The 27,124-nt window shown below is 38.9% G+C and overlaps 1 protein-coding gene across 1 annotated transcript in view; it reads right to left on the bottom strand.

Annotated features, from left to right (window-relative positions):
* Window positions 1–979: 979 nt before the first annotated feature.
* Window positions 980–27,124, bottom strand: part of GPR176 (G protein-coupled receptor 176) — a 43,526-nt gene continuing 17,381 nt past the window's right edge. Inside the window, exons 2-3 of the mRNA XM_009320979.1 lie at window positions 3,759–4,011; window positions 980–2,087 (exon numbers count right to left, since the gene is read on the bottom strand). Of these exons, the coding sequence (XP_009319254.1) occupies window positions 980–2,087; window positions 3,759–4,011 (1,361 nt within the window). The remainder of the gene's footprint in view (window positions 2,088–3,758; window positions 4,012–27,124) is intronic.

Here is a 27,124-nt window from a genome sequence, read left to right as displayed (position 1 = left end):
GTTCAGTACAAGGCTACTAGCATTTCTGACCCGTTGCGTTCATTTGTTAGCTTTCCCATAGGAAAACAGAAGAGTGCATCAGCAGATGAGTCTATTTTAAGGTTGACCCCTTGGTTACTTACACAATACATACATTACACTGTTGGGACATTTGTATATGCCCTTTATCACAGGATCAAAGTGTTCTATTTATGCCCTTGGCACACACATACTTGTTTACTTGAGTCAGGATTTGTCCTGCATGGTCTCCAATCCAGTTTTTACTTAAAACTACAAATATATGTTTTTTAAACAAAAGGTCTTTCTCAGGTTTGACACACATGACAATTTGGGTATCCTTGGCTTTGCTGAAGTTTTAAGCCAAAAAATAGTGGGTTAGGTTTTAAAAAAGTTTAGATGTTTGGCAGATACTTGGTAACTAATTTGTGCAAAAAGTCCAGCAAGTTTTATTTCTAACACTGATTTAAGAAATGGGCTTAACAGAAAATAGATGTACTTAATAGTCCATCTTACTTCATTAATGAAATGTGCAGTACCTTGCTGTGTCTGTTTACAGGAGGTTAGGACTTACCATTTTGCATGTGTCTTCCGCTCCCTACAGCCTTTCCTATTAAGTTACTTTGATACCCAGCCCATTTTAATACAACATGAGGTTTCCCCAGCAAACTGGCTGCCATATTTCCATACTTCAGCCATACAAAGTGTTTCCAAAGCCACGTGTACTTTTTGAAAGTTAATCAGGCAGGTATCATTGTAGGGATTTCACAGATAAAACTAAGAATCACCATCTTTTGATATATTATTTTCATGAAAACAAATTAATAAGGAACACTTGTTATATTCCCTTTTGTTTGTTTGTTTAAATTACATTTGGCACAAAAAAATCAGCCTGTAACAAATTTCAGCATAACAAAGATCCATGGGATCACACATATAATAGAAGGTGACCTTCCTCTGTCACTTAAAGCTCCTGCTCTTACTAAGAATCCACCTTGGGAAAAATACTGACTTTATTGTTTCTGCTGATTTTTCTTTCTGCTTTACACTTAGGCTGTTTCGTCTGGATTAGCTCTTCAGGGGTATTCCCCAAAGGAGGCAGGAGTCGCTTCTTACTGTTTCGGTTTTCTGAGAGCCACTGTGGAGGCAGCTCAAAGGGTCCAAAACCAAACTGCATGGAATACTTGTCATTTACCGTATCAGCTTCTGTGGGCACAGCTGGCGCCACCTGAGCTGCAGAGTCTGCAATCGTCTGTGGTATAAATTTGTGAACCAAAGTCTCTCCTACCTCTAAATTGGTGGTAGGAATTTCTTTCTGCTGAAAGTCACCAGAGCCAATGGATTTGGTCTCATTCTCCTCATCTTCCATTGGCTTGAAGATTTGTTGTTGCCCGATATGAAACATCTCCAGAAGCTGGCTCCCCGAGCGGACACTGGGCTCCAGATTAGCATCTACAACACCTCCCGAGCTGACAATGTTTCTCCTGCTATACCTTTGGTGCAGCTGTACTATTGTCCCCACTAAGCACTTCCGTACAGATTTGTTAACAGTTAAAAATAACAAAGGATTGGCCAGCAAAGAGACCTTGGGCAACCAAATGGCAGTGAGGAGCAAGAAGACTGAAATATCTGAAATATTGAGTATGGTGCGGTAAATCACCAAAGTCACATAGGGGACGCTGCAGAAAATAAATATCATAACCATGGAAAGCAGCATAGCATGGAGCTCAGCTTCCCGCTGGGAGGCATAAGGGATAGAAATTGTATTCTGAGGGGTCCTTAAGGCAGCTATGATGACTTTTTTCTTCTGGCTGGCACTCAGTGCCCTGCGAATAAGAATCATAAAGAGAAATACCACAGCCACTGGTACAATCACAGTGGTGATGTTATAGATGATGACATATATCAGGTGGCCAAGGGAGTAACTCCAAGACTCAGAACAGGTGGACATGGCATAAATATCAGACACATTGGTCACAGCAAATACTGGAATACTGGCCACTATTGCATGGGCCCAGATATAGATAACCAGGTCTCGGGATTTTGCATCAGATATTTTTCTTTCCAAGGGGTATAAAACAGAGTAGTACCTGTAAAAAAAAAAAAAAATTAACAAAAAATACAACTGATACATTGCAAAGGGTGAAGTCTATAATAAGCATAGTGCCTATGAGAAGCCGCTCAGGAGCTGCCTGAGCGTAATGCCCAAAATCCCTAACTGGGTTGCCAACTGACTACCTGCTTATGAGAGAAAAAAAAAACCCCAAGGGTCTGCAGGTCTGTCTGTAGAAAAAAACCCTGAATATTCAAACTTCAGGATCACATTATTGGTGGTGAACAATTCTTTCAATAATTGGGACTATATCACTTTGGCTGATGTGCATGAACATTATTTTGAAGATTTCACCATTCACTTACTTTTACGCTGGACAGTATATTGCACACAGCACAAAATTTCAGAAACATGATGGAGGCATAGGTATGTCGCATTGAAAGGCCAGACTCATAGTTTATTTGAAAAGCTGCTTTATGATAGATTCTTTCTCTGGATATCTGGAAAAAGCTGTTGGTCACAAATTACATGTACCCATCTACTGGAAGTACAATGGGGTTTTGTTTTGCACAAGCTCTGGTTGGCAAGGCCCTGAGCAAAAGAGTAGTCAAACACTGAACATTCTGTATGCATTAAAAAAAAAAAAGTGCATCTCTGACATGCACTTCAAATTTCAGGCACTAATTCATTGTTTGCTTACCTACTGTGGACTTTTAAGCTCACAGACTTTTCATGAGAGACCTATCCTTTTACACTTACCATTATAAGTGGTAGCAGTTTGTGCTTTTTGTGAGGAAGATGACAAGTTTTGCTGGTGAAGGGCAAATGATATGCTGTTCCAGTGGCAACACTGGTGTGCATTACAGATAGTGATACTGCATTTATCAAGACATTATCATTAAAGTAAAAGACATACCACTTTATTAGGTATACAGTCTGTTTTTGTAGAGCTAACATATTCTGTGGTGAGACACGGTAACAGACTAACAATAATTTTATCCAACACGTATAAATCCACTGTTTTAGTAATTTAAACTGTATTAAACCAGTACCTACCCTTCCTTAAAAATATCTAACTTACAGTCACTGTCAAGATGATAAAGCTGTGCATTTAGGTGGGATCAGTGACTGCTAATAATAATAACCAAGATGAATGGAATCCAAAAACTCAGACAGTCCAAAGGGCCACTTTTGTTTTAGACTGATCTTCTACATACAAAATCTCTCTGAATTAATTCTCGTTGTATTAAAATTGTTTGGTTTTTTTTAAAACAAATCTACATTTGAAATTTGAAATTTATGGACAATCTACCGCAGGCATTGTTAAATTCTTCTAATGGGCAATGACTTTCAACTTCTACAGTTAAAAATGTGCACCTTGTCTATAGTCTGACATCTGGCTTCAAGTTCCATTACTGAACAAGAATTATTAACAAGAAGAAAGAAAGGATAAAAACTTCTCTGAAGACAAATCTATAGACTCAAAGTCCTTTATAAATGTCCAGAGACATGAGAGTAAACTGAAAAATAAATGTTTTCAATGTTACAGAGAAGAATATTTATCCCAGTACATTCTGGAAAGAAGCTCTACACTGCGAGCAAGGCAACACTAAATAGCATTTACAAGACTAATACGAAAGGAAGAAAAGGGTTTCAAAGGGAGAAAGAGGAAAGACAAATCAAGGATCCTGGCAAATTGATCCCTTACCTGTCAAGAGCAATGGCTGGAAAACTAAGGATGGTCACCGAGCAGAAGACTTTGTGCAGAAACTTGGCAATTCTGCAGAAGAGCATCGTATAGATCCACCAGCAGCAGTGTGGACTGGCACTAAGAGCAATGTCAAAAGGCACACAGACTAGGCTGGCACAGATCCCCGAGCAGGCCAAATTCTTAATGAATCGGTTTGTTACAGATTTAAGTATCGATGTTCTGCAAGTTGACCACAGCACCATGATGTTACCTGCAAGCAGAGACAGGAAGGATAAACAAAGGAAAAAAAAAAAAAACCAACCAACCAAACACCCCCAAAACCCAACAACAATAATTTTAACAGATTTGAATGTTCCCTAGTACTGCAAATAAAAATACTTGTTTGGAGTTTGCCAGGGGTCACTGATTTGAACCATCACACTGCCCAAACTAAAAAGTCTGTGTAATGGCTAGTGGCTCTATAAATCAGATGACTGAAAAAAATTACTCCCCAGCTATCTCCTTGCAGTGTCTATGCCCTGGTTTTGGCTGGGATAGAGTTAGTTTTCTTGCTAGTAGCTGGTACAGTGCTGTGTTTTGGATTGAGGATGAGAACAATGTTGATAACACACTGACGTTTTAGTTGTTGCTAGGTAGTGCTGACACTAGTCAAGGACTTTTCCGCTTCCCATGCTCTGCCAACTGAGAAGGCTGGAGGTGCACAAGAAGCTGGGAGGGGGCACAGCCAGGACAGCTGACCCCAACTGGCCAAAGGGATATTCCATACCATGTGACGTCATGCTTGGTACATAAACTGGGGGGAGTTGGCCGGGGGAGGGGTGACCGCCACTCAGGAACTGGCTGGGCATCGGTCAGCAGGTGGTGAACTGTTGCATTGTGCATCACTTGCTTTGTATATTCTTTCATTATCATTATTATTTTTCCCTTCCTTTTCTGTCCTATTAAACTGTCTTTATCTCAACCCACAAATTTTACTTTTTTTTTTTTTCCCAATTTTCTCCCCATCCACTGAGGGGAGGGAGTGAGCGAACAGCTGTGTGGTGTTCAGCTGCCTGCTGGGTTAAACCACAACAGTCTAGTAATGAATGAATTAGGGAATTTCAGAGGCAGATACCTAAGTAGGATATCCAAACCATGTTTTTAGATGCTTATGTTGACTCCTGCATTAAATGAGCCATCCTGAGTATTCAAATATACAAATTTGCTAAAGTGCTCATATTTTAATAACTAGTGCATAATTGTTTTTTAAAGATAAAAATACTCTGTAAGTAAACATAAACATATAGTTTTAATCTGTTTGTGTGTAAGTGGATCACAGCAGCTTGCTTTTCTTTCCACTGGCCACTTCAATGGCACAGACGGACCTGTGTGAAGCCACATCCAGAAGAAATTATTTTTTTCAAGAGATTCTACACATACATAATAACATGTAATTAAACAAATGGGACAGCAAAAAAAGAAGAAAGACTTGATGCACATAACTTCACAAAAGTACGCACAGAACGCAACCCACTGTTTCGGATATTCAATCCCTACACATTTGTTTAAATACGGTGAATGGATGGCAGTGGAGCAGAAGTACAGAGAGAAACCAGCACTAGCTCAGACATTATTTTTCCCTTATTATTGTATCTTACTCTATCCAGATCTCAGGAAGAAATACCATCTCATAGAAACAAATTTTCCATCACAAATTTCCCTATGGTTCTAAGTCACACAGCAACAGCACAAGAGTAAATGAAGCAATCTGTTCTTACTGCATGCAGCTCTGGGCACCTTCTAATGCATACCAAGATGTCAGAAAACTCACACTCAGAATATAGGATTTGAGCTCTCCTTTAAAAACCTTGTCTTTAGCAAGATGTTTGCTTTTTTTTTTAATGTAAAAAAAAAAAGAGTGCTACCAGGAAAAAAAAGGCTTACTAGAACTGTGCAAACATGAAGATGAATTTAATATTAATGTCTTGTCTTGAATGTCATAAAACACCCACAGTCCTCAAAGGTTTGGCCATTTCCGATTAATAAAAGTTAAAGACAATACTATAGGTGAAGGAAATGCAGACACCCACTATATGGCCACAGAAATGCTTATTTGCTCCAAATGCATTTTAAGCACACAGAAGGACTACCAAAGACAGGTCAGCCCAGGATGGCTGGTGGTGGAAATCACACATCTGTACTTAACCACTTGCTGCAAACCGTCTGGAGTGCACTCAGCTCCACGGACCCGACATACATGGAAATACACCACACGCTGGCTCGGCAACGGCTCTTTCTTGTTCTGCCTTGGTCTGCTCAGACTGAGAAGTCCCTTTCCTCCCATGTCTATATGGGCAGAGGGGAGTGATGTTAAGGAGGGAGAGGGTGGTGAGAAGCAGACAGCCCATTCTGGTTTCTTTGCTCCCCGTCTTCTTGGCTCTGGCTTTACCCTCCCAGGGCAAGTGACACTCTTAGTAAGCAAACTCTTACGCTGATCAGACACCGTGGCAGACACTTTCTGTGGTACCCAAGCAGATGGAGATGTACTAGTGCAGAGCTAAGCAAGGAGGATCTCTGCTAGCACAGCCGAGCGTGGCACACACATTCCACATCACGTAACCTGGTCCTGGCTTTCCACCCGTGCCTGCACAGACACCATCTTGGCTCAGGCTCCGGCACCTACCACTTGAACTTTTTAGTGCCGTCTTCAGGCAAAGCATTTGAAGACTCACTGACAGCAACAGGAAATAGAAACTTTCTTTCAAAGTGTGTTAAAACCGGAAGGCAGCAGATGAATGTGCAAGGCCACCAGAGCAAGTTAGAAGGACACATTTTTAAAGATATGTGCAGATCATATATTTCTAAGCAAGTTGTCCAATTGAAACTGAGAGGTGTCTAATGTTTCAGCTAAATGTTTGTCACATAAACATCATAAAAACAGCACAAAAACATGCAAAGTTTTCTCAGGGGTTTCACAAGCGTTCTTTGTAAACTTAAAAGGCATCAGAGTTATTTTCAGAAAGCATTCAGCCTTTTATGAAATGATCTGACAACAAAATGAAAGCAAACATACTTTATACAACTCCCCCTAGTAATTCTTCACAGTGGTTTTAATGGAGAAAAATCTCTAGTGGAGCACATATCTCTTGATGATACTATCCCATAGCTAATCAATTCTAATGTGGTTTATTAAATACCTCTCTTTCCATAAGACACTAAGCAACAGACAGTCATTAAATCATCTTACCAGACAGCAAATCCAAGACAAAAACAAAATGTAATAGCTCAATGCATGAGACCGATTAAACTGTGTTTAAATTTTTATACTGAAGAAATACTGCAATCATTCTTTGTTATCCAGTTCACTGTGCACCAGGCAAAAATTGTCCTGAATGACAGGTATTGGTGAATTAGTAACATTCTCAGCATTGGCCAAATTATGCAGCTGTGCTCAGTGCATAGCTCGTGTGGGAGCTAGTTGTTTTGCGCAAGCAGTAGCTACATGGTAAAGGCCACTATCATCTTAATAAAATGTGATTCTCCCTTATTTTAGTTCTCCTGGAGATGTACTGTGCAGCACCACCAGATCAACCAAAGCATAACTACCCGCATAAAAATACTGCTTGACGAGACAACTCCATTTCCTCTGCTGCAGCTGGACAGCATGCAGAGTTTAGCTTCCTGCCTCCAAGAAAAGTTAGGTCGTTCTTACTGCAGACTGTATCAACAACCGCACGTTGTTCATACTATATATTGTTGACGCTTAACAGAAGCTCTTTTGAGTTGAAGTGTAATTGATTTATGAGGCAGACAGATTTGTTAGTGTTTTTGTAGGGTACCTACAAATATACACAATGAGAGAAAACAGCATCTTAAGCTGATTGAGATATGAAAAAGCAGCTGCAGTCCCCCACACTTCTCTCTGTTGACACTACCATTCTTTGGCTTGATTCTTCCTCTAACCAATAAAAAAAACCCCAAGCTTTTATTTGCCGAGTAGAGTTTTCCTACAGTTGCCACATAAAATGCCAGCAAGATCATATTCTTGTTCACATGGCCAATGTGTATACCAAGTGGCAAGTACCAAGAAATACCAGAAAGTCAAGTTTAGCTTCTTGATAAAACACTGCACTATTTCAATAGAAGCACGCAGTATTAACTTCAAAATCTGCCTCGCAGATGTACTATTTAGGTCTGCAGCACTTGAATGCCATTTGGAATTCAAGTTTCTATATATTGCGTCATGCATCTTATGCAAATTCCTTTTTGGTAGCTGACAAAATATTGAGTTACGTATTTACTACCTGATGTGTTTTAAAGAATGGAATCGTCATCTGGTTTTGGCAGGTGCTTTGGGCTTGACAATATATTCCACAGGCAGTATTCAATCAGTTGTATTTAAAGCTTCCTAAGTTGCTAGGAGATATTCAGTCAATCAAACCACTTGCTTTCAAAAATATCTCTAAGTCTCCAGTTATTAAAGAAGTACTTCTCACATAGTAATAATATATTATTACAACGCCCTGGAGTAGGGGAGAAGCTGGTTTTTTTGTTTGGTTTTTTTTTTAAATTTAAATCTTTCATCTAGTTTGAATTGCATTGATTTTATAACCTTACTTCCAAAGCAAGTTTCATCTCCATTAGAATGAATATAAATGAAGAATGGAAAAATAAAAGAAATTAGAGGGTTTTTCATTAATACTTCAGAAGCTGCTAGAGAACTCCTGAGCTATTCTTCAGGGTCCTACAGAGGAGCTTCATTCAAGACTCCAGATTCTCAACTGTTGAATTACTTCTACAAATTATGTCATATTGTCATTTAAACATCAGAGAGTCACAAGGAAATGAAATTAGCTCTGGTGCTGACTAATCCTAAATGGCAGTGGAAAGAATAAAGCATTAAAAAAATATTGGTTCTAAGATGATGAAGAACTCTTTAGACCGACAAAATAAAGTCAGAGCCTGAAAGGGGAAAAAAGGATAAGCAGACAGAAGCGTCTACTTGGGACACGGGAAAATTAGTGAGTGAATATCCCTCAGGGAAACATTCTTTTTCCACTTGCAACTATGAGTAACTTGTATATTAATAAGCTGCTCTGATGAACCAGATCAGCTTCAGTATAGCCTGGTAGCTCTTTCTGCTGATGCCTTCAAATCAAGTATTTCCCTTCATGCATCTCAAAGCCACCCACTCAGAGAAAAAATTACACCAGAAACTTTGCACAGCATTAAATACTAAGACGCTTCAGAACAAAACTGCATGCATTTCCCAGTTCACTGCTCCTCACCTTTCCCCAGCAACTCCTTCCCATGGAAGAGGATAACAACGTTCCAGGCAACAAGGTAATTCAACAAGCATTATAGCAATTGCGCTCTGAATCTTTTCACAATGTCTACAGGCACTTTCCTATCCTGTATGTATTAGTCATTCACTCTTTGAACCCGTGAAAGACACTAGTCTAACACCAGTATTCTCCTTGGATTACAACTGTACTAGGCTGTGGCACATCCTCACAGTGGGCAAAGCTGTCATTTTCTACCATGGGTTAGTTTCTGAGGTGTTTCTCCTGGATAAGTGGTCTAGGGCTACATAACCTTGGGTTCAAACTTCATAAGAGGTTAGCTGGGAGGCATCCAGGGAAAGCTGGAGTGAGCAAGCAGCTGGAAAACGTAGCATCTTGCTGTTTCCTATAATTCAATACTGCCTGGGATATGAGTGTCACTTATAAACGATCATATGTGACAAAGCATATCCCATACTGGTTGCACAAAATTCCACCACTGAAAGAAAAAGATGAAGTGTTTTTCATTTAAAAAGGAAAAGCATATCTTCTGTCTTCTCAGAGAATGAGCTATGTTTACGTAAAACCCTTACTACACCTGACATTAGTTGATAACCTTGTCAGTACACAGACTGAATGAGCAGGAGGTAGAGTATCCAGCTTGCCTGTGCCTTTGAAAATTCCTCCAACTAAAAAAGAGGAATAGGAAATAGAGCAGCATGAGAAGCAGCTCTTTTCATGTTAGAAACAAACACATGTATAAAGCCTGCCAAACAAGGTCAAACAGAGTTTGTTTTATCCTCTTATATTATTATAACTATCAACATTCAATAAAATCCCCATGTACTATATACCAATTCCACTGTATTCAGATTGAAAGGATGGTTGTTTCCAGTCAACCCCTACTTTTTTTTTTAATTGAGATATATCACAGATAAGCAGCCACAGCACATGAAGTTGCACAGAAGTACACTGAGAAAGTAAACACAAGGGTCTGACACAGCATGCTGCCCAGACCTCCTTCAAGCCTTTATAGTCTTTCAAGTTCACTGTATCTGCAAGGAGTAACATTCTCTGAGCATGAAATGTTATCAGAGTGCATTAGTCTGATTCAAAGCAGCAAAAAATATTTTTGCTCCTCTCCCAAGTTGTACCCTCCTCAGATTTCACTGCCAGACACAAAGTGTTGATGCAGGCATCAACAGCTGAGATAGTTTTGAAATACTAGCTCTTAGCAATAATTCAAATAATGCGAACAATTCTTAGTAATACCTTTAACAAGCAGAAGAATGATCCCCATGGAAACCGGAGACTGTTATCTAAAACAAATGCATTTGCCATGCAGTCGTCCCCCAAAACAAGAAGAAATACTGCTTTTTGTCGATTAACTCATGGAACCCAATCCATTAGCTGGGCATGACATTCATCTTACATTTTTGTTAACATTAATCAGCACATAATTGAATCAAAACAAAGTCCACACTCTAGCAAAATCATCCTCCTCACAGCTAGCTTGCCTTCCTCTGCTTGCTGATTTCCCTCCCATCTAGAGCGGGGTTCTCAGGATTCAGAGGTCCTTTCCAGCAGAGAGCCTCTGCGTACCCCACCCACGCTCCACAGTGCTACAGGGAAGGAGCTGGCAGCCCTCTTTATAAAAAAACAAAGCAGGAAGCAACGGAAAAGATTATAAACTGGGCTTTAGCCATTAAAACCTTCCATTAAAAACAATTAACTGAAAAAGAAGCTGGTTTTTTTGTTTGGATGAACAGGTTCTGTCAACATGATGAACAGGAAAAACTTCTCTTGTTGAAACACCACAATGATTACATTCCCAACCCTCAAACTCTGTTTTTTATTATTTTCTGAGGTATTTTGAGGAAGGTGTTTTCCACAGAACTTATTCTGTTAAACAACAAGTCTCACTCAAGAAGCGGTCCACTTCATTTTTTGCAACCCATGATCGGTAGCTATCAAATACCCTTCTTATGTTAAAATGTATGTTGTTTTCCTCTATTCATCGCCAGAGGAAACGGGGATGTATCAGGATACATGTTGGCTTAAATAGCTTGAAAAAAAGCGTAACTTTATCACAGAATGGTTGAGGCTGGAAGGGACCTCTGAAGATCATCTGGACCAAACCCCTGCTCAAGCAGGGCCAAATTCTTGTAATTCTTTATAATTCTTGTATATTTTAGTTTAAAAAAGTATAGTCATCAGACTGACAGAATTGCCTTTATAGATGAAAAAAAACCCATAAAACAAAAAGTAAACTTCCTGAAACCACATCCAACCTTTTTTTAACATTCTAGCTACCAACTTCAAAATTCAGTGAAAAAATAACAATTGCATTCCAGTTAAAAAGAGTGGGCAACAGCTTAATTTGTTGTTTTAACATATTTCTTTCATTTTCAGTTTGTGCACATTTGCAACCAAATGTTTTATATCCAAGATGAAGTGTCTGCTGCAAGAGAACTACCTTGGAACAACATTTGCTGTATACCGAACCTTTTTCTTTTCCTTCATAAAACAGGTGATCTCCTTAATTTTAAGATAATGTTTCTCACTCCTATTAGAATTCTCATCACATGTTCCTACTTACATCATGAGTATTGATTTAGAAGTCTAATTACGTAAGAGATTTATCAGCATGGAGTTCCTGGTCACCAAACTCAGCTCAACTGAACTACATCAAGCATGAATTTGCCCCGTACAGAGAAGTTACCTGCAGAGTGTTTCAGCATAGATGTAAATTATATTGGAAGCCCCTTCATTTAGAGTGTGATACTTGTCTACATGGTTTCTGTTCCCAAGAAAATGTACAGTTACAAGGTAGAAAAGATTTTAGGGAAGGAGCTAGTTCATAGCTCCTTAGTCCCAGAAAGGGAACATAAGATTTCCTTGCAGGAACAGGTAAGTAATTGACTTTTGTTGCAGTATTGCCTAGGACTAGTGCAAGGCCAACACCTGCCTACACAATCCACTGGCAGCGGCTACTGTGACTTGGTGTGAAGTGAAGATGGAATAAAGTTAGAAAACATATATGAAGAAATTTAAAATTGTTCTTACAGCAAGAATAACTTGTGGGATATGATGGTATTTGTAATGTCAAAATCACTATGGGAAATTACCATTAATATAATTCCTTTTGTGACTTTTTTTACTGTTGTCCTTAGTATTTCATAAATTCATTGTCTGTAGGCAGATTCTAAAGTAACTGCATCATGTTAAAGGTCTTGGATACCCACCTGTATTTCTTTCAGATATACCTATCTGAAGGGAGATAAGAAAGTGCTGCACTGATAATTCTCCAGTTCTTCATGCCAACTGCCCGTTTTTCCCACCCCACTTTTTGTACTTACTGTCCCATTAAATGGACAGAATTTCTGGGCAGGAACAATCATTTTCTCCCTTTCGACAAACTACAGTCCTTCAACAGCCACCATGATCATTTCAGCCAATCAAGGAAATAACCAAACCCACTTATTTTGCTGAAGTACACTTGACTTGTCTGAATTCCTTGCCTCTATTTTAAAACCAATGTCCTCAAAGAACCTGAAACTCTTCAAGCACCTTGGAAGGAAAAAAGTTTAAAGAATATTGTGTCTGCAACTTCAGGACCTTGGATTGTTCCCACATCAGGAAGAAATGACAAATGTATAGCATTACCTTTGAAACCCAAGCTAGGAAATTAAAACCCTGAAAAAAGAATGTCCAGATTTACTGCTCTAACCGTAACAGGAATATGAATGTTTTCAAAGTTGTGAGCTTTTTGAATCACAGTGCCTAAGGGATCAGCTTGTTTTACTTATTGCAAAAACATAACCAAAAATTTTTAAACCCAAGGACTATACATGACACCCACGAGAGTCCCCCATGACATGGGGACCAATGTTTTTACCTCTTCTATAGAGGAAGGAAATAAAGCAAATAGATATAGAAGAGGTAAAAATATTGGATGTCCGCATCACCAACATACATTAAATCATTAGCAGAAGTACTGGATCCTACATCTCCTTTGCCAACCAAGTATCACATCTAGTGAACCATCTGGCCTTTCCTGCACCAGGCTTTGTGCCAGTCGCCCTCAGAGAGCAAATCTGATGTTGTTACTGAAACACTACAAGGCCTGGGACACAAGTGAAGCAGGTAATTTTTCTGAACAGCCAGTCTGTCTGTTCTTCATCATCCTTGGTACAAGAGGAATAGCTTTTGTCCCTTTGTTTTATAAAGAACTCAGAAAAGGGCCATTTTGAACCTGTATGTCATGAAACGACTGAAGGGATGCAACAGTAAGCACTTATGCAAGGCGATGTCAAGTAACACAGTGATTTACTTGAGCTCCCCCGATCGCTGTGCTGAATCTAATTGTAAATAGCAGTCTTAACAGAGGGAGCAAGTACGTTTAAAATTTGTTTTTAAACAACAATGCTATCTGCCAGTACCTCTTTGTTTGAAGAGAGCCTGTAGCCACTTCTGTTGGTAGCCTCACTATGTACATCCAGACACGTCTCTTCAGATGCTCTTTTTTTGTCTGACTTCACATGCACCTGCAATTCATATGCAGGCATGTTGGTGCTGTTAAGGAGATGTGGTCACTAAGACGTGACTTTTCACATCGCAGATGCAGCTCAACTTTGCTTCACTTATAGGGCCAGCCCCAGTCCCTACTAGGTTCTCCTAGGAGAAACCTGCAAGGACCCCTGTCCTCTCTGCGCGACATGCCAAGGTCAGATCCAGGAGGAGACTGACAGTTTTGCACTTGTGAGGCTGTGGAAAAACTTACGTCTTTTAGAGCAACTCCAGCATTTGGCCTGGGCTGTAAGCAGCTCCAACATCCACAGCAAACAGGAACAACTTTCCACCTTCCACTCTGGACCTGATGACCTCCTGTGCTGTTCAGAGTCTTACTCTCTCCTGCCTTCACCCTCATATCCGTACAAAATGCTACCAGACCAGAATGCAATGTGGACATGGTCCAACAATATCGTGCTTATGCAAAATTATTTTTTCTGTATTTAATACTTTTCCAGTTGTTCACTCAAGATATTAAGACAAAACTTATAAAATAAATTAGTTGCTGTGCCATATTGTAGTATAGTGGATATGAGAGATCTATACTGTCTAATAGTATACAACCAACTGGACAACTTGACTAAATTACTGGTTAGCTGATTTTCCCTGGCTTATTTATTGAGGAAAAAAGCAGAAATACATACAATTTAAAATGAATGATACTTAACAGAGGAGCACGATTTAAAAAGCCTGTGGTAATTACTAGTAGTTGGAAGACAGACTTTATATTTTCCTTGATAATTGAGGCTATCTTGCACTCTTGATTAAAAAAAATAATTCCTACCCATTAGCATCAATTTTCATCCTCCGTTGCAGCTGAAATTATTGAGCTGGTAGCTGAAAAACACCATAGTAACAGCTATTTCATAGAGCAGAAATTATTTTCTGGCCTACCCCACAGTCTTGTGACTCTTTTTTTTTTTTGCTTTAGACAACTAAGAAAGCTCTGATGTCATTTCTGCATCAGTTTGACTGTGCTTCCCTTTCTCCAAAGTGCCAGGTTATCAGAAACAAAAGTTTATTCTTTATATAGTTTTGCCATGCAGCCATTCACCAGGTCACCAGCTGGGCATATTTGCCCTTGATTCTTTATATGCAGATGTCTTCAGACAGAAATTACATATGCTTAATACATCCTGCACAGTGGGATTAATTTACGTTATATTTAGAAACAAGCTTTTTTCCCTCCCTCCACAGCTGACTGTAATGAATGGTTCTCTCCGCTCCTCCCAGCCCTGTGAATGGCCTCAAACAATACTTGCCAGGAAGAAGAAAGTAGAGCTGGGGACTCTGACACACATCTGAAACACCATGAGTTATAAACTGAAAAAATCAGTATGGCCCTAAATCAAATACTATTAAAAAAAAAAAAATCACATGGAAAAATATTCTGTCTAGTTATCAGAGTGAGGCATTTCACTGAAGAAATATGAATTTACAGAACCAAATAAGATTTATTCCAACTTGCCAAAGGGAAGAGATGTGTTCCCATGGGATACCTCAGAGCAGGCGAGGTGCTTCACTGTCAAGATCACGGTGACATTTCTGGCCTGACGGAATGCAAGAGGTGGGGTTTTGGTTTGGGTTTTTTTTCCTTAAAAAATAAAGTGCCCTGAAGTGAAATTTGAGATTTTGTTGATCAAGCATTTCACTTACAAAAACTGTTATTGATTGAGACTTTTCCCAAATTTCCTCTCTCTCATTTTTCTACAGTCCCCAATCTGTAACAGAACTCCACTATAGGACTTCTGTAGTGTCCACTCTCCAGTCTGCTTTCTTTTACTCTTTTAATAACTCAGATCCCTTTTCTTTGCTCAAAATCCTCCCAGCAAGAGACACTGCTGTTCCCAGGTCCATTCTCTGCAAGGCAGCACTGTTAAACCCAGAATAGCATTGGGCCTAGTGAAATGGGCCACAATCATTTGTCCTTCAAATGCCTTCACAGAAAACACTATGAAAAATTAGTATGATTGCTTACTGCTTCCCTTTTATTAAAAAAAGCCAGAAATTCAGCTTGATCCACATTTTGTATCTCCTCAGCAAGGCTAATGGGTGGTAGATCATCTAATCGGGATTGATGACTCAAAATCCAGAGCGACACGCAAGTGCCCAGGATTGACTGAAGTAAAAGGAACCAGATTCAGTTACCCAAACTGAAGAAATACTGAAATTTTTCTTGACCTTAAGAATAAGGAAAGTTTTAAAAATTCCAGGTCTGGACACCCTCTAAGAACAAAATGGTTCTGAGGGCAAGACAAGCTGTAAAACTGCATAACATTCACCCCAAATACACCCCTGATGTGTGGAAAGAATTTTTAAGTTTTCTTTTAACCTTCCAAGAATCCAGATGACTGCCCTACTGGAAAAGGAAGATAACATGGTCGTTTTTACTGTAAGTCTCCTTTTCTTCCCTAGTGTTAGGAATACAATTAGCCATCCATATTTGGGCTTCATAAGTTACTGGGCACAGCAGAAGATACTCTACACTGAAACCTGCCATAACACTGCCAAAACTTTGCCCCACGTTTCCTTCCGCTAGCGTGAGCTTATGACCTAGCACGGGCTGATGACACAAACTCCCTCATCAATCATCCATATGCAGTATAAAATTTTAAACTTGTGTTTTGCTGATAGATGCAGCTGAAGAGAATCTTTTTGCTGATATATGGAATTTTTAGGTCTATTACTGTATTAAAATCAAACTGATTTCAGTATGATTTTTCCATATGAAAAAAATAGATACAAAGCTGGAACAATGTAACCTAAAATTAGTTTCTAGTTTTATTTTCTGAAACAAAAAAATTATTTCATTGTCTTGCTACATATATATAACCTGATAAGGTCTACCATGTATTAGCCATATGCAAGTGAAAACTAAATGAACCTAAGACACATGTAGCACACAACTAACCCTATAAAAGACAGCAGCTGCCATCAGAAATGAGAGAGAAGAACCATATATGCTACCCTACCACCTACCTTCCAACCAAAGAGGACTGCACATAGGCAGTGACTTGTTTGACTGGGGGGAATCAGCAAGTGGGTGTATCAAATCACTTACAGCTTGCTGTGTTTTCCTATACACATAAACAAATACAAGCTCATTAGCAAAGCTTTCCAGGGTTCTCGCATCTGTTCTCTGCAGTCATATGTAAAACAACATTTCTTGTTGTGCTGCAGGCAGTAAATCCACAAATAACTAAGATGTTAGTTGCTGTATCATTGACCTCTGCTTATTAAACATTCAACTCACCTATTGCTACAAACCAAGGCATGTATTATTTATATTTCAGCAGCTGTCTTTCGTATTTCTACATTTCTCACCCACTTTTCCCTTTTGTGTTCCTACAAAAATTACCATGTCACAATGGTTGGGAATGCTTGCATGATACATTTGTGTAATTGCTCCTCTCTTGTACTGAATCATCCACTGTCAGCAGGTGAAAACGTTTCAGATGTCTCTACACCCTATGGAAACAAACAAACAGAAAATAAAAACAATCCAGCAACTTCTCTTGGCTTCCGCAGATGAAGTAGCAACAAAAATGTATGCCAAAAATCTATAGCGATTTTAGCTCTTCCATAAAGGAAATAAAAGGCGTCCATTTACAGATGAAACCCCTTCAGCTTTGTAACTCCACTGCCTGGATGCAAAATTTTCAATTTTAAGTAACAGCTATGTAATTAGTCTTGTTACCTTAAAAAGAAACATAGGCACAGTTTGCACTCTTCAGGGTGAATATAAAGAGCAAGATTTAAGTTTGCATATTTTAGTAGTCCCTGGAAAATTGCTATTGCAAATCCAAAAGGTCTTCCAAGATAGCAGGGCCAAAGAAAAAGCCCGTTAATTTACCTACAGGTGTTTGGCATACTTCAACTAGTGACCTAAATAGATGAAAAACGTGTGGATCCTTTCCTGAGGATCGCATTTAGCGATTTGCAACAGAAATACTAAGATTAGTCTGAATGAAACATGAATAGAAGCAAATGTCTGCGAAAGCATCAGAAGAAACAATAAAGCAAGGGTTAAAAGAATGCCATGTGTTGATAAAACAAGGACACCACTGACAGCAATAAAGCCAGTAAACAGGGAGGAACGTGCTGTTTGCATCAAGACCAGGAGGCCTGTGCTCTGAAACGGCCACGGCAGAGGTGACTTGTCAGCAGAGGACTCATGCTGTAATTCAGGAGGATGGCAAGGAGGTTGTAGTACAGCAGTACAGTCACTGCTCTCCTCCTGCCTCTTCCAGCAGGAAGACAGACTGCAATTGTGATTCCCGAAACGATGGAACAAAGGGGCAGCAACCTTGCCAAGGAACTACAGAGTGTAATTAAGAATAACAATAAGCAGGATTCTGAGGCAGAAGATCCTCCCGTAGTAACTGTTGACTCCTAACAAGTTTAAAAGACCTGTTCAAAAAACATTTCATTGCCATCCTCCCAATTCCACACAAGTATTCCAGACCACTCGAACACACACATGTTGGTGCTTGTGAGTATGTGCGAGAGAAGAAGGGCTGAAATCAGTGTTGTTTAAAAAATGAAATAGTATTTCCCTTTCATAAGGTCTCACATCTATTTTTGTTAACAATAAATTCTTCTAGAATTTAAGATAACAGTTTAAATTTAGTTTTGCTTTTTTATTTTGTTAAACAGGAACCTCCTTCTAAGTAATACTGCTATTATCTAACATCAATCCCAAAACATGTCAATGCCTTGCAATTTGGACATAATTCCCACTGATGGAGTTGGAATGAAGAAAAAGGGCTAAAATGATACTGAACTTCAGCTCACAAGGTCTCAGTTACATAGTCTCAGCAACTGTTCACAGCTACACATGCCCAGAGCCCAGCGCAGCCGGCAAGAATCAACCAGGGAGCAGAAACCAGGCTACAATTAAAGCATCCTAAAAGAAAAACTGGTCTTTGCTCCAAGACCACCACACTATTATGTTACTAGGGTTTTTTAATTTCACAATATCCAATTTTACAGTTCTTTTGTCTGCTTCTCATCTCATGTAGCTGCTCTTTTCCAGCTACACCACTCAGTAGGATGAAATGTATTATTCCTTCTCAGAAACCTTACCTTGCTTATATCCTTAGACCACAGTAACAATACTGCATCAGATAGAGGCAGTCAAACCAGTTCTGCATCTTTTCCTGGCCTTAGTCAATCTGAGCTGTTGTACATGAAAAACTAAGTTCTTCCTTACTGAAGTGTTTTTGCTAACTTTCAGAAGAAACCTTCCAGAAGCTATCAGAAGATTTAGCTTTTTCTAACCGCACATTTTTGATATGGACAAAATTTTAACTGCTTCAAAACATATATTTTTGATTCATTTATGAGGAAGATTATTTGAATTTTTAGATAGCTTTTATTTTACTGATTATACTTATTTGTATCAGCAATGACCACAAAAACAACTTAATAAATACATTCACAAATACAAAGACAAAAATAATTCCACAACTAAAAAAAACACAGTTGTATTGTTTGGATTTGGAACATATTTGGGTTGTTTTACTAAAATAAGTAACTAGACATAAAACTAGTGTTGGAAACAAGCAAATCTCATCAAAAATATATAATAAATGAATTGCGGAAGGAAAAAAAAACAGGATTGTTTAAAAAAAAAAACAACAGTATTGTACATGGTGTATAATGTCATGTAACAGAAAAACTACTCACAAGTACGTTACCAAACTGTCATTAAAGTTCCAAAAGCAAACCATCAGTGTGCTTACACTAAGAATAAACTATAAAAGAATCTCAAATACAAACTAATATGTATATGAGTTGTTTTTCTCATGTCAATTCAATCTGGGTAGGGCATTTTATTAAAAAACAAATTAAGAAAAAGGCATTACAGAACTTCTCTTTTTCTAAGAGACACTGTAATAAGCCGTTCAAGTGTTGAAGTGCCAATGCAAGCATAAGTAATGCTTAATGAGGAGGCACTCAAATAACAGCACAATCTACTGTCAGAGGTTACCTCAGCTCTTTCTGATTTTCCAGTGGGAGACAACTCATCGGCAGTAACCATTTTAAAGTTTGCTACCAGATGTGTACTAGGGAAAACCACACTAGAATCACTCTGTAAGCTTTAAAGACAAGTTTAATATAAGCAAACAGAGGGCTTCACAGTGATGGTCATTTTAGATTGCATAATTGTAATAACCTCTCTTTCATATTTTGAAAATTATATAAATATAGCAGGAAAAATAGCCACCTGTGTTCCAAAATGTCTTCATTAAGATGTCTTCATTTTAGCAAACTAGCATGTGGACTTCTTTCCGACTCTGTCGAGGTGATCCCATTTTTTTTTTTTTTTTTAAAGATAATTATTATTGACAGACTGCAACACTCCAGTGCTCTCCTAGAAAAAGAAAAATATTCAGCACAGGGAGCTATATGACAGCCCTCTGCCCTGTCCTGCCAACCCATTCCTATGTACGGAGAAACCTGTGCATGCTCCATATCCATGATCCATTTGGATCTTTGTGCTAATACTGTAAGAGTGCCACAAACTATGAAACTGCTTTAAAAGCTTTAATTTATGAGATGTGCCTTCATAAGAAGTCTCTTTTCTAAAAGCATAGTAGAGGAAGACTTCATCAGTAAAGTAACAAACTTGGAATTAAAACAGTAGATGTTCTAGATTGAAAGTAAAGAAAGAAATAACAAAAAGCCCACAGCATTTTACTGAGTCTACAATCGCCTCTGGAGCCTACTCGATAAAAATTCAACTTCAAAAATTAGCACTATAATGATGCAAAAAAGAAAATCATTACACAGGAACTCAAAGACATGTTGTTAAACCCTGACTCACTCTACCATCGCTTTTGTGAGTAGCTCAACAGACCATAGCAGAACCTGCACACTGAGGACAGCAAGGGTGTCCCACCTGTATCCTAAAGCAGAATTTACATGACAAAGCACTTCCCTGATTCCTATAAAATTATTTTTAGTGGAGATTATTCTTTTCTTTTGTTCATGCCTCAGTGTTCCAACAGCAAATAAATCAAAAACTCCTGGTATTTCAAGGATGGAGAAGTTAATTTACCATTTCAAGCTTTATTGGTAAAATATGCTAATTGAGAGATGTTAACTGAAACTACGATGGTTAGATAAATATTTCATAAAGCATCTAGTGTATACATAAATGCAAAAAACATTAATGCAATATTAATGTTTGAGTTGTATATACATTAATAATTACTGTTATTGAATTACTGTTTAACAGGTTACTTCTAAGTCTTAATCTGGCAGTACAGAGCAGCAAATATTGCCAGTATGTCAATAGCCTTTTCTGAGTTTAAATGGTTAAACTAAACAATGCATCAATTATTTTGTATCTAATTTGCAACATGTCTAGTTTGTGCTTTTTTTAAAAGAAAAGCAACTCTCTTCCAGACAAATACTTGGCCAGTGACTTCTGCCACATGGCTCATTACAATATTAATGGCAGTCATGTAGCTTTATCTTCTGCAATGTTTTGAAACCACATACCACAGATGTGCCTGCTAGTGTACAGAGACCTCCCTTACAGACGTCAGTGGAAGGCACTACTCTCTCAAGACTGTATGTTTTTAATGTGACCTGATAATGATACTCTGCAAAGAAAATGGAAATTAAAAATAAATTTTATAATGCCATACACTCAGAGAATTGTGGAATGACCCAAAGGACTATTGCCATTCCTCGGAAATGAGCAGACTTAATTGGGAAGCGTTTTTATATATCCTTTTTTTCTTTTGTCATTCCACTGATCCCAGGCTGCCTGATTTATGATTTAGTTGCAAAATATTTCATAACTAGCTTTCCTTTGCTGAGATGATGGAGTCTCTGTAGGACACGCATGGACACTCACATTATAAATACACCTACTTAGAAAAGCTAAAACCAAAACAAAATGCAAAACTGAGACCTGAAACCACTTTTCATCCTTCAAGCAGGCCACTGTCAATGAATTTGGCTGTCCCAATACTTATTTAGATGAAGGCGATCATAAAGCTACCTTACTGCTTTCTCAACCCTGCTAAGATTGTGACACAAGCAGTGACGGGAAAGCAGGACTTGCAGGGCATCTCTAATTCTCCCTGCTATGGACAACTGAATGAAGAGGAGAAGATGGACAGTTTTCCTCTACTCTTGCAACCCTTTCATCAGGTTAATAAGTATGAGTAATGCCACCCATAAAAGAGGGAGACAGGTTTTTTCTTCTGAAATACGAAGGGGGGAGAAAAAGGAAGAGAGGAAGAAACTACTCCCTGTATGCATATCACACATGCCAAGTTCAAATTCTACTGGGTGTATAAAAGCATAGCTTTAGCCTCCCAGAGGCACAAAGTCAGAGACTGATCTGTATTGATCTGATCACCATTTTTAATTCTCTCTAGGAATTAAAAGGACAAAGGACCTAGCCCAAGCTGCCAGCAGACCCTTCTTGTGTTGACAGTTCATTCCTCACATCACCTAACGTCACCTCGGTGTGATCAGGGTTAATGTACCCCAGTGTTCCTCTCTGCAGCCAACCAGAGGAACCAGAAGGCATTATCTGGTTAAATTCCTATTTCCTTCAAACATCACATTTAGATGAACACTGATAATATAATTACCGGATTCACACTGCTCCGAAAATACATGAAAACTGTAATTCAATGCAACTGGCACTAAAATTATTCCCTTTCCTCTATTCTAACTTTTGTTTTGTTAACTTATTGTTTTACCGATTTCACGTTGCTGGGAAACAGAACAAATGTTGAAGAAGAAATGCATGCCTCCTCCTCTTTGTCCACATGTATACTCTCAGGGTAATTTTTTGTTTCTAAGAATTAACATATTTAAAAACATAAAGATTTACAAAGACTGTTTTCATGCTGTGTTTGTTGGCTACAATAGATATTAGTAGGTAATTTTTTTTCTCTGAATATATCCTCTTTCTGCCAAGTTTTATGTTTGTGAACATTATTAATTCAATTTACTTATTAAATTTCCATTTTTGCCCTATTTGAATTGTTCGTGTTTTTTTTTTTTTAAATGCATTTTCAATACCTATTACTAAAACTATATTGGAGCAATTTCATGGAATTGCTCTGCAGGTGAGGTCTTTGCGTCTTTTCAGAGGATGAAGCAGAAAAAGATCTAATCTCAAGCTACCATTTCAGTACAAAAAACACCCACAAGAACCACAGCTCTGCAAAGTAATGAGAGGCAAAGATGGTACAGGAGGCAGCATCTTTTATCAAACCCACTTCAAAAGTTGGGAGGGAAGAGAAGAGAAGCTTTCAGGCTAAAGACAGACCTCTCTTGGACACACAAGTCGTTCAGTAGTCTTTGATCTGTGTTATTATTTACAAGAGCTCTTTTTTATCTGGTTTATCACCAACCTGGTAGGATATTTCTTACATTTACTGAAATGCAAGTAAACAAAATGCAAAATAAAGCAGAGTTTATGACAAATGTGAATAGTAGGTAATCTTCAAAGCTGTTTTGTGACTCTAATGATGCTGTCATCGAGACAAATACTGCATTAACCCTGTAGTGTGTACACAGCTCACCTGTTCATGTGGATGGAATAATAGTACTTAGCTATTTTCATAGGCACTTTCCAGCATATTTGTCGAAAAACCTTTACTCATGTGCCTTTAGACTTAATTTTATCTATTTGGATTATCATTGCACTGGCTCCACACAGTATCACACAGCCTGCAATGAGAGCAGGTGGAGGTAAAACTCCAGCATAATTGCATTTTTGTTTGTTTGGTACCACTGGCAGGATAATTTGAAATCCTCTATTTTGCTTTTTGTGGACAAAACTTATTTACACTTTTGTGATCTTTAGCAAAAAATACATTTAAAAAACACAGGGGAACATAACAATCAAATGTATTAGGGAAATCTCTCATATTCTTCACTCTGCACCTTTCAAAATAAAATTTTGCCATGTTTACTGGGCCAAGAGAGGCTTAGTTCTAATCATGCTAACTCAACTAAATTAAGGATAAAACACTGAAAATAAACTAACTTGATTAAAGACAACCTCTTTTTTACCCTGGAGAAGTTGAAAATTTACAAATTTATGGCTTTAACAATGTTTTCTAACAAACAAAATTTCCTTTATCATGAAAAACCTATATAAATGCAGAAAAAAGTTTTAACAACAGTAGGAAGGCAGGCCAACATTTCTGGTTTTAGAAGTTTTAGGCCACCCCAAACTTCATTAATCTGCTGGAACAAAAGAACCTTACAAAATGAGCCCTCTCAGTACTGCAACATGCCACAAAGATTTTGTTTGGCAAGAAACAGCCATGAGGAGTCCGAATGCTTGTTTCTTAAGCACAAATCATATCCGTGACTTCATACCTTTGGATTCAAAAACACTTCAGCATACTTCCACTCTACCTTGAGGCCACACAGATGGGACAGAGCAGCCCTATTGCTCCAGGCGTGACACTGAGTTTCCTGACACCTACTCATTTGTGCAAGGAAAACCAAAGCAAACTCCCATACTTACTTTGTTACAGTTTTGAGGTCCAAGTTGGACCCATAAAGGAAAACTCAGATCTGCCAACAGTTCCTGAACTCAGATGTTACAAAAATATAGGCTGCGGTCCTTGTTAGCACCAGTAAACAAATAAAAGGTTAGCCAGTTATAAAGTCACATTTACAACTTCTGAGCATCTTTTCTACTCTATTTTGAAAACATTTTGCTCTGGGGACTGACTTCCCTATAAATTTTCCTATGAAAACCTTCATGAAAAGTAACCAAGGCCTTTAGCATGAACGAGATCAACACGTGCAAGAGCATATGACCTGGTATAACGTCCCATAAAATAGGGAGGCCAGCAACCTTATTTACCCAAGACAGTGATTCATGGTAATAGCTGATAGTAAATCAGCAAAATGTTTCTTTTCCAGATAGAACAAAATACAGAAATCTCCCTCTTTCCCACTGAAACATCACCAATACATCGGGGCTCTGAGTAACAACCCCATCTACTTTTCCCCTACACATACTTCTATGCAGAAGGAGACTCTTCCATTTCAACACCCTTTCTCTCTGCACCTCACTATAACACTGCCTTGTGTCGCTTATTTCCTGGTGTAAGACTTTGCTTCTTAGGTAACAGAGCACAGAAATCTCTCTCAGCCCTCACCTTGATAAATAGTGAGAAAGCAAGCCAGGCGGCAGGCACTGGTTTCCTCGCCTGTGCACAGGGGATTCAGTGCCCACACCACCTCTTCAGCCGTGCCGGCCCCGGGCTCAGTAGTGCAGCTTGTGCTAATGTTGTCTAGGTATTAACCCAAACATATGGCTACACTAACAGCCTTGCCGAGATTTCAGTCGCTTTCTCCTACCAACTACCAGAGGGTGCGAGGTGCTGCACAGAGCGGAGTATACTTCTTTCCCTTACTGTGCCTGAGTGACGAGAGCAGAGAGAGGGAAGCATATTACAGATGTAGTTGCACTGCTGACGGGTTTTCAGCAAGCTACTGCACCTATCACTTTTCTTAGCTTTTTAAGTGGGGACGTAGATTGGGCGAGATTGGGCAAGAAAGGCAGAAAGTAGGCCATCCTCTATCTGCCAGAAAGGTGTTCAGAGAAGCACTAACCACTGCCACTAACACTCGAAGTAGGGTTACAGACATACCTTCACACAGACATAATTGTCATGTATTAACATTAATCTCGCACGTGTGCTTTTTACAGTTCTGTGCAAAAGCAAATTTCACACAGGCTGACTATGAGGGCCTTAGTGGCCCTGACCTGCCTCACCTGGGACCCGCAGCCCCTGCCCGTGGCTCCGGCAGCTGTGTGCAAGCGCTGACCTGGGCACACAGTCCTGGCATCAGCCACACTACAGGTGTGCCTGTCTCCTGTCTCTTGGGTGGATCTCAGACCTATGTCACTTTTTTTTCCAGTTAAAGAGATTAAACATTGTGTGCTGCCACTTTCCTCCTCCTTAAGAGAGAGAACATGAAAAAAGATGGCAAATATCTCACCCAGGATCTACTCTTAACCTGTACGTAGCTTCTTTTTTTTATTTTGACCAGCGAAGCTCCCTCTCTATTCCAGCTGGGGTAGCTACCTCTATGGCTGGTCTCCTAACATGAAAGTAAGTTAAATACAACAAATCAAAAGCTCTCATTTATATTTAAGATCAAACCAAGGTTCCCCACTGCTTCACTGAAATATATGGCACTTTCTGGCGTGTGTTTCTTGGGTAAGTATTGCTGCAGTACAGGTCTATAATTTAATACTCCCTGCTGACTGCTAACACACTACTAGTATCTGTGACTGCTATTACATGCTGCCGTTGCAGTAGTTACCATGCCAAAAAGACAATTCTCAAAAAAATCTCTCTGATTGCACTCAGGAGGTTTAGCAACAAAACAGAGTCAAAAGGTTACAGGAAAAAGGAGATGTGAGGAAACTCTTCAGTCTGACTGCTGTCTTCTCCATAGACCAAAGTCATTGTCTGTAACGCACCTCTGTATCTACAGTCAGATTTCTGTCTTTATTCCAGTTCCTTACAGGCTTTGCAACTGTCAGAGTTAAAAAAGCACACAATCATTTTTTTTTATTGCATGCTCCTGTGATGGTCTCAGTTTATAATCAATCTTTTGGGAACCCCTGAGCAGCAGCAAATTGTTCAAAAGACTCCCCAAGTCATGGCAGAATTATTCCACACAGTGGTAGTATCCGATTAATCAGAATAACTGAAAGCACTCAACAGCCAGCAGGGATTTTCTAATTAAGACTCTTTCAATGTAGTGAATCATTTTGCAAATCAAAAATTACTGTAAAACCGTATAACTTAGCTGAAGCAAAATAGAAGTGGGGTTCTTTTTGTGTGTGGTTTGGTTTGGGTTTTTTTTAAATCAGAAGTATATGAAAATTTGATTTCTAGAGCTTCCAAAGGTACAACCTGGCCACTGTCTAGAATGAGAAACTAGAAATAGGAGTATTGAGATAAGATCACAGGGTTCCCTAAATAGGGAACTTCCCACATTACCTTTGGAAGTCACTTATGGCCCAATTTTGCAAGAGCAGATAATGATTCTGCTGGGTGACACCCTAAGCCTGATACTCAGGAGATGGTGAACACCTATCTGTATGGCTTCTCAGGACAGCCAGCCAAAACTCACTCATAATTTCTGACAATCTCAGCTGTATGGACACATATGCACATCACAACCATTGCTCCTTCTGCTATTACCTTCACATACTCTAGCTTCTTTTACTGTTTCCTTTGTTCTTTGGACTTTAGAAATCTAAATTATAAGCTCTTCAGACAACTTCAGGCAAAACGAAGAGTGACTTATACAGACATGTTGAAGGCTTCCAAATGCTGGGGAAGCACAATTCCAAGTATTGATCCATAATGCACAATACAAGCTCATCTCGAGTTTAAAACTTAACTAAAATTACTAAGTCAGGGAAGAAAAAAAGAACAGTAAATTAGTTCAAGACATAGCTAAGGAAACCACTCTAGAAATTAGAAGCACTATAGACATGAAGTAAAT

Source organism: Pygoscelis adeliae, unplaced genomic scaffold (assembly GCF_000699105.1).
Source record: "Pygoscelis adeliae isolate BGI_AS28 unplaced genomic scaffold, ASM69910v1 Scaffold3, whole genome shotgun sequence".
Classification (NCBI taxonomy): Eukaryota; Metazoa; Chordata; class Aves; order Sphenisciformes; family Spheniscidae; genus Pygoscelis; species Pygoscelis adeliae.
The sequence above is the reverse complement of the archived record's forward strand: the minus strand, read 5'-3'. Positions and strand labels throughout refer to the sequence as shown.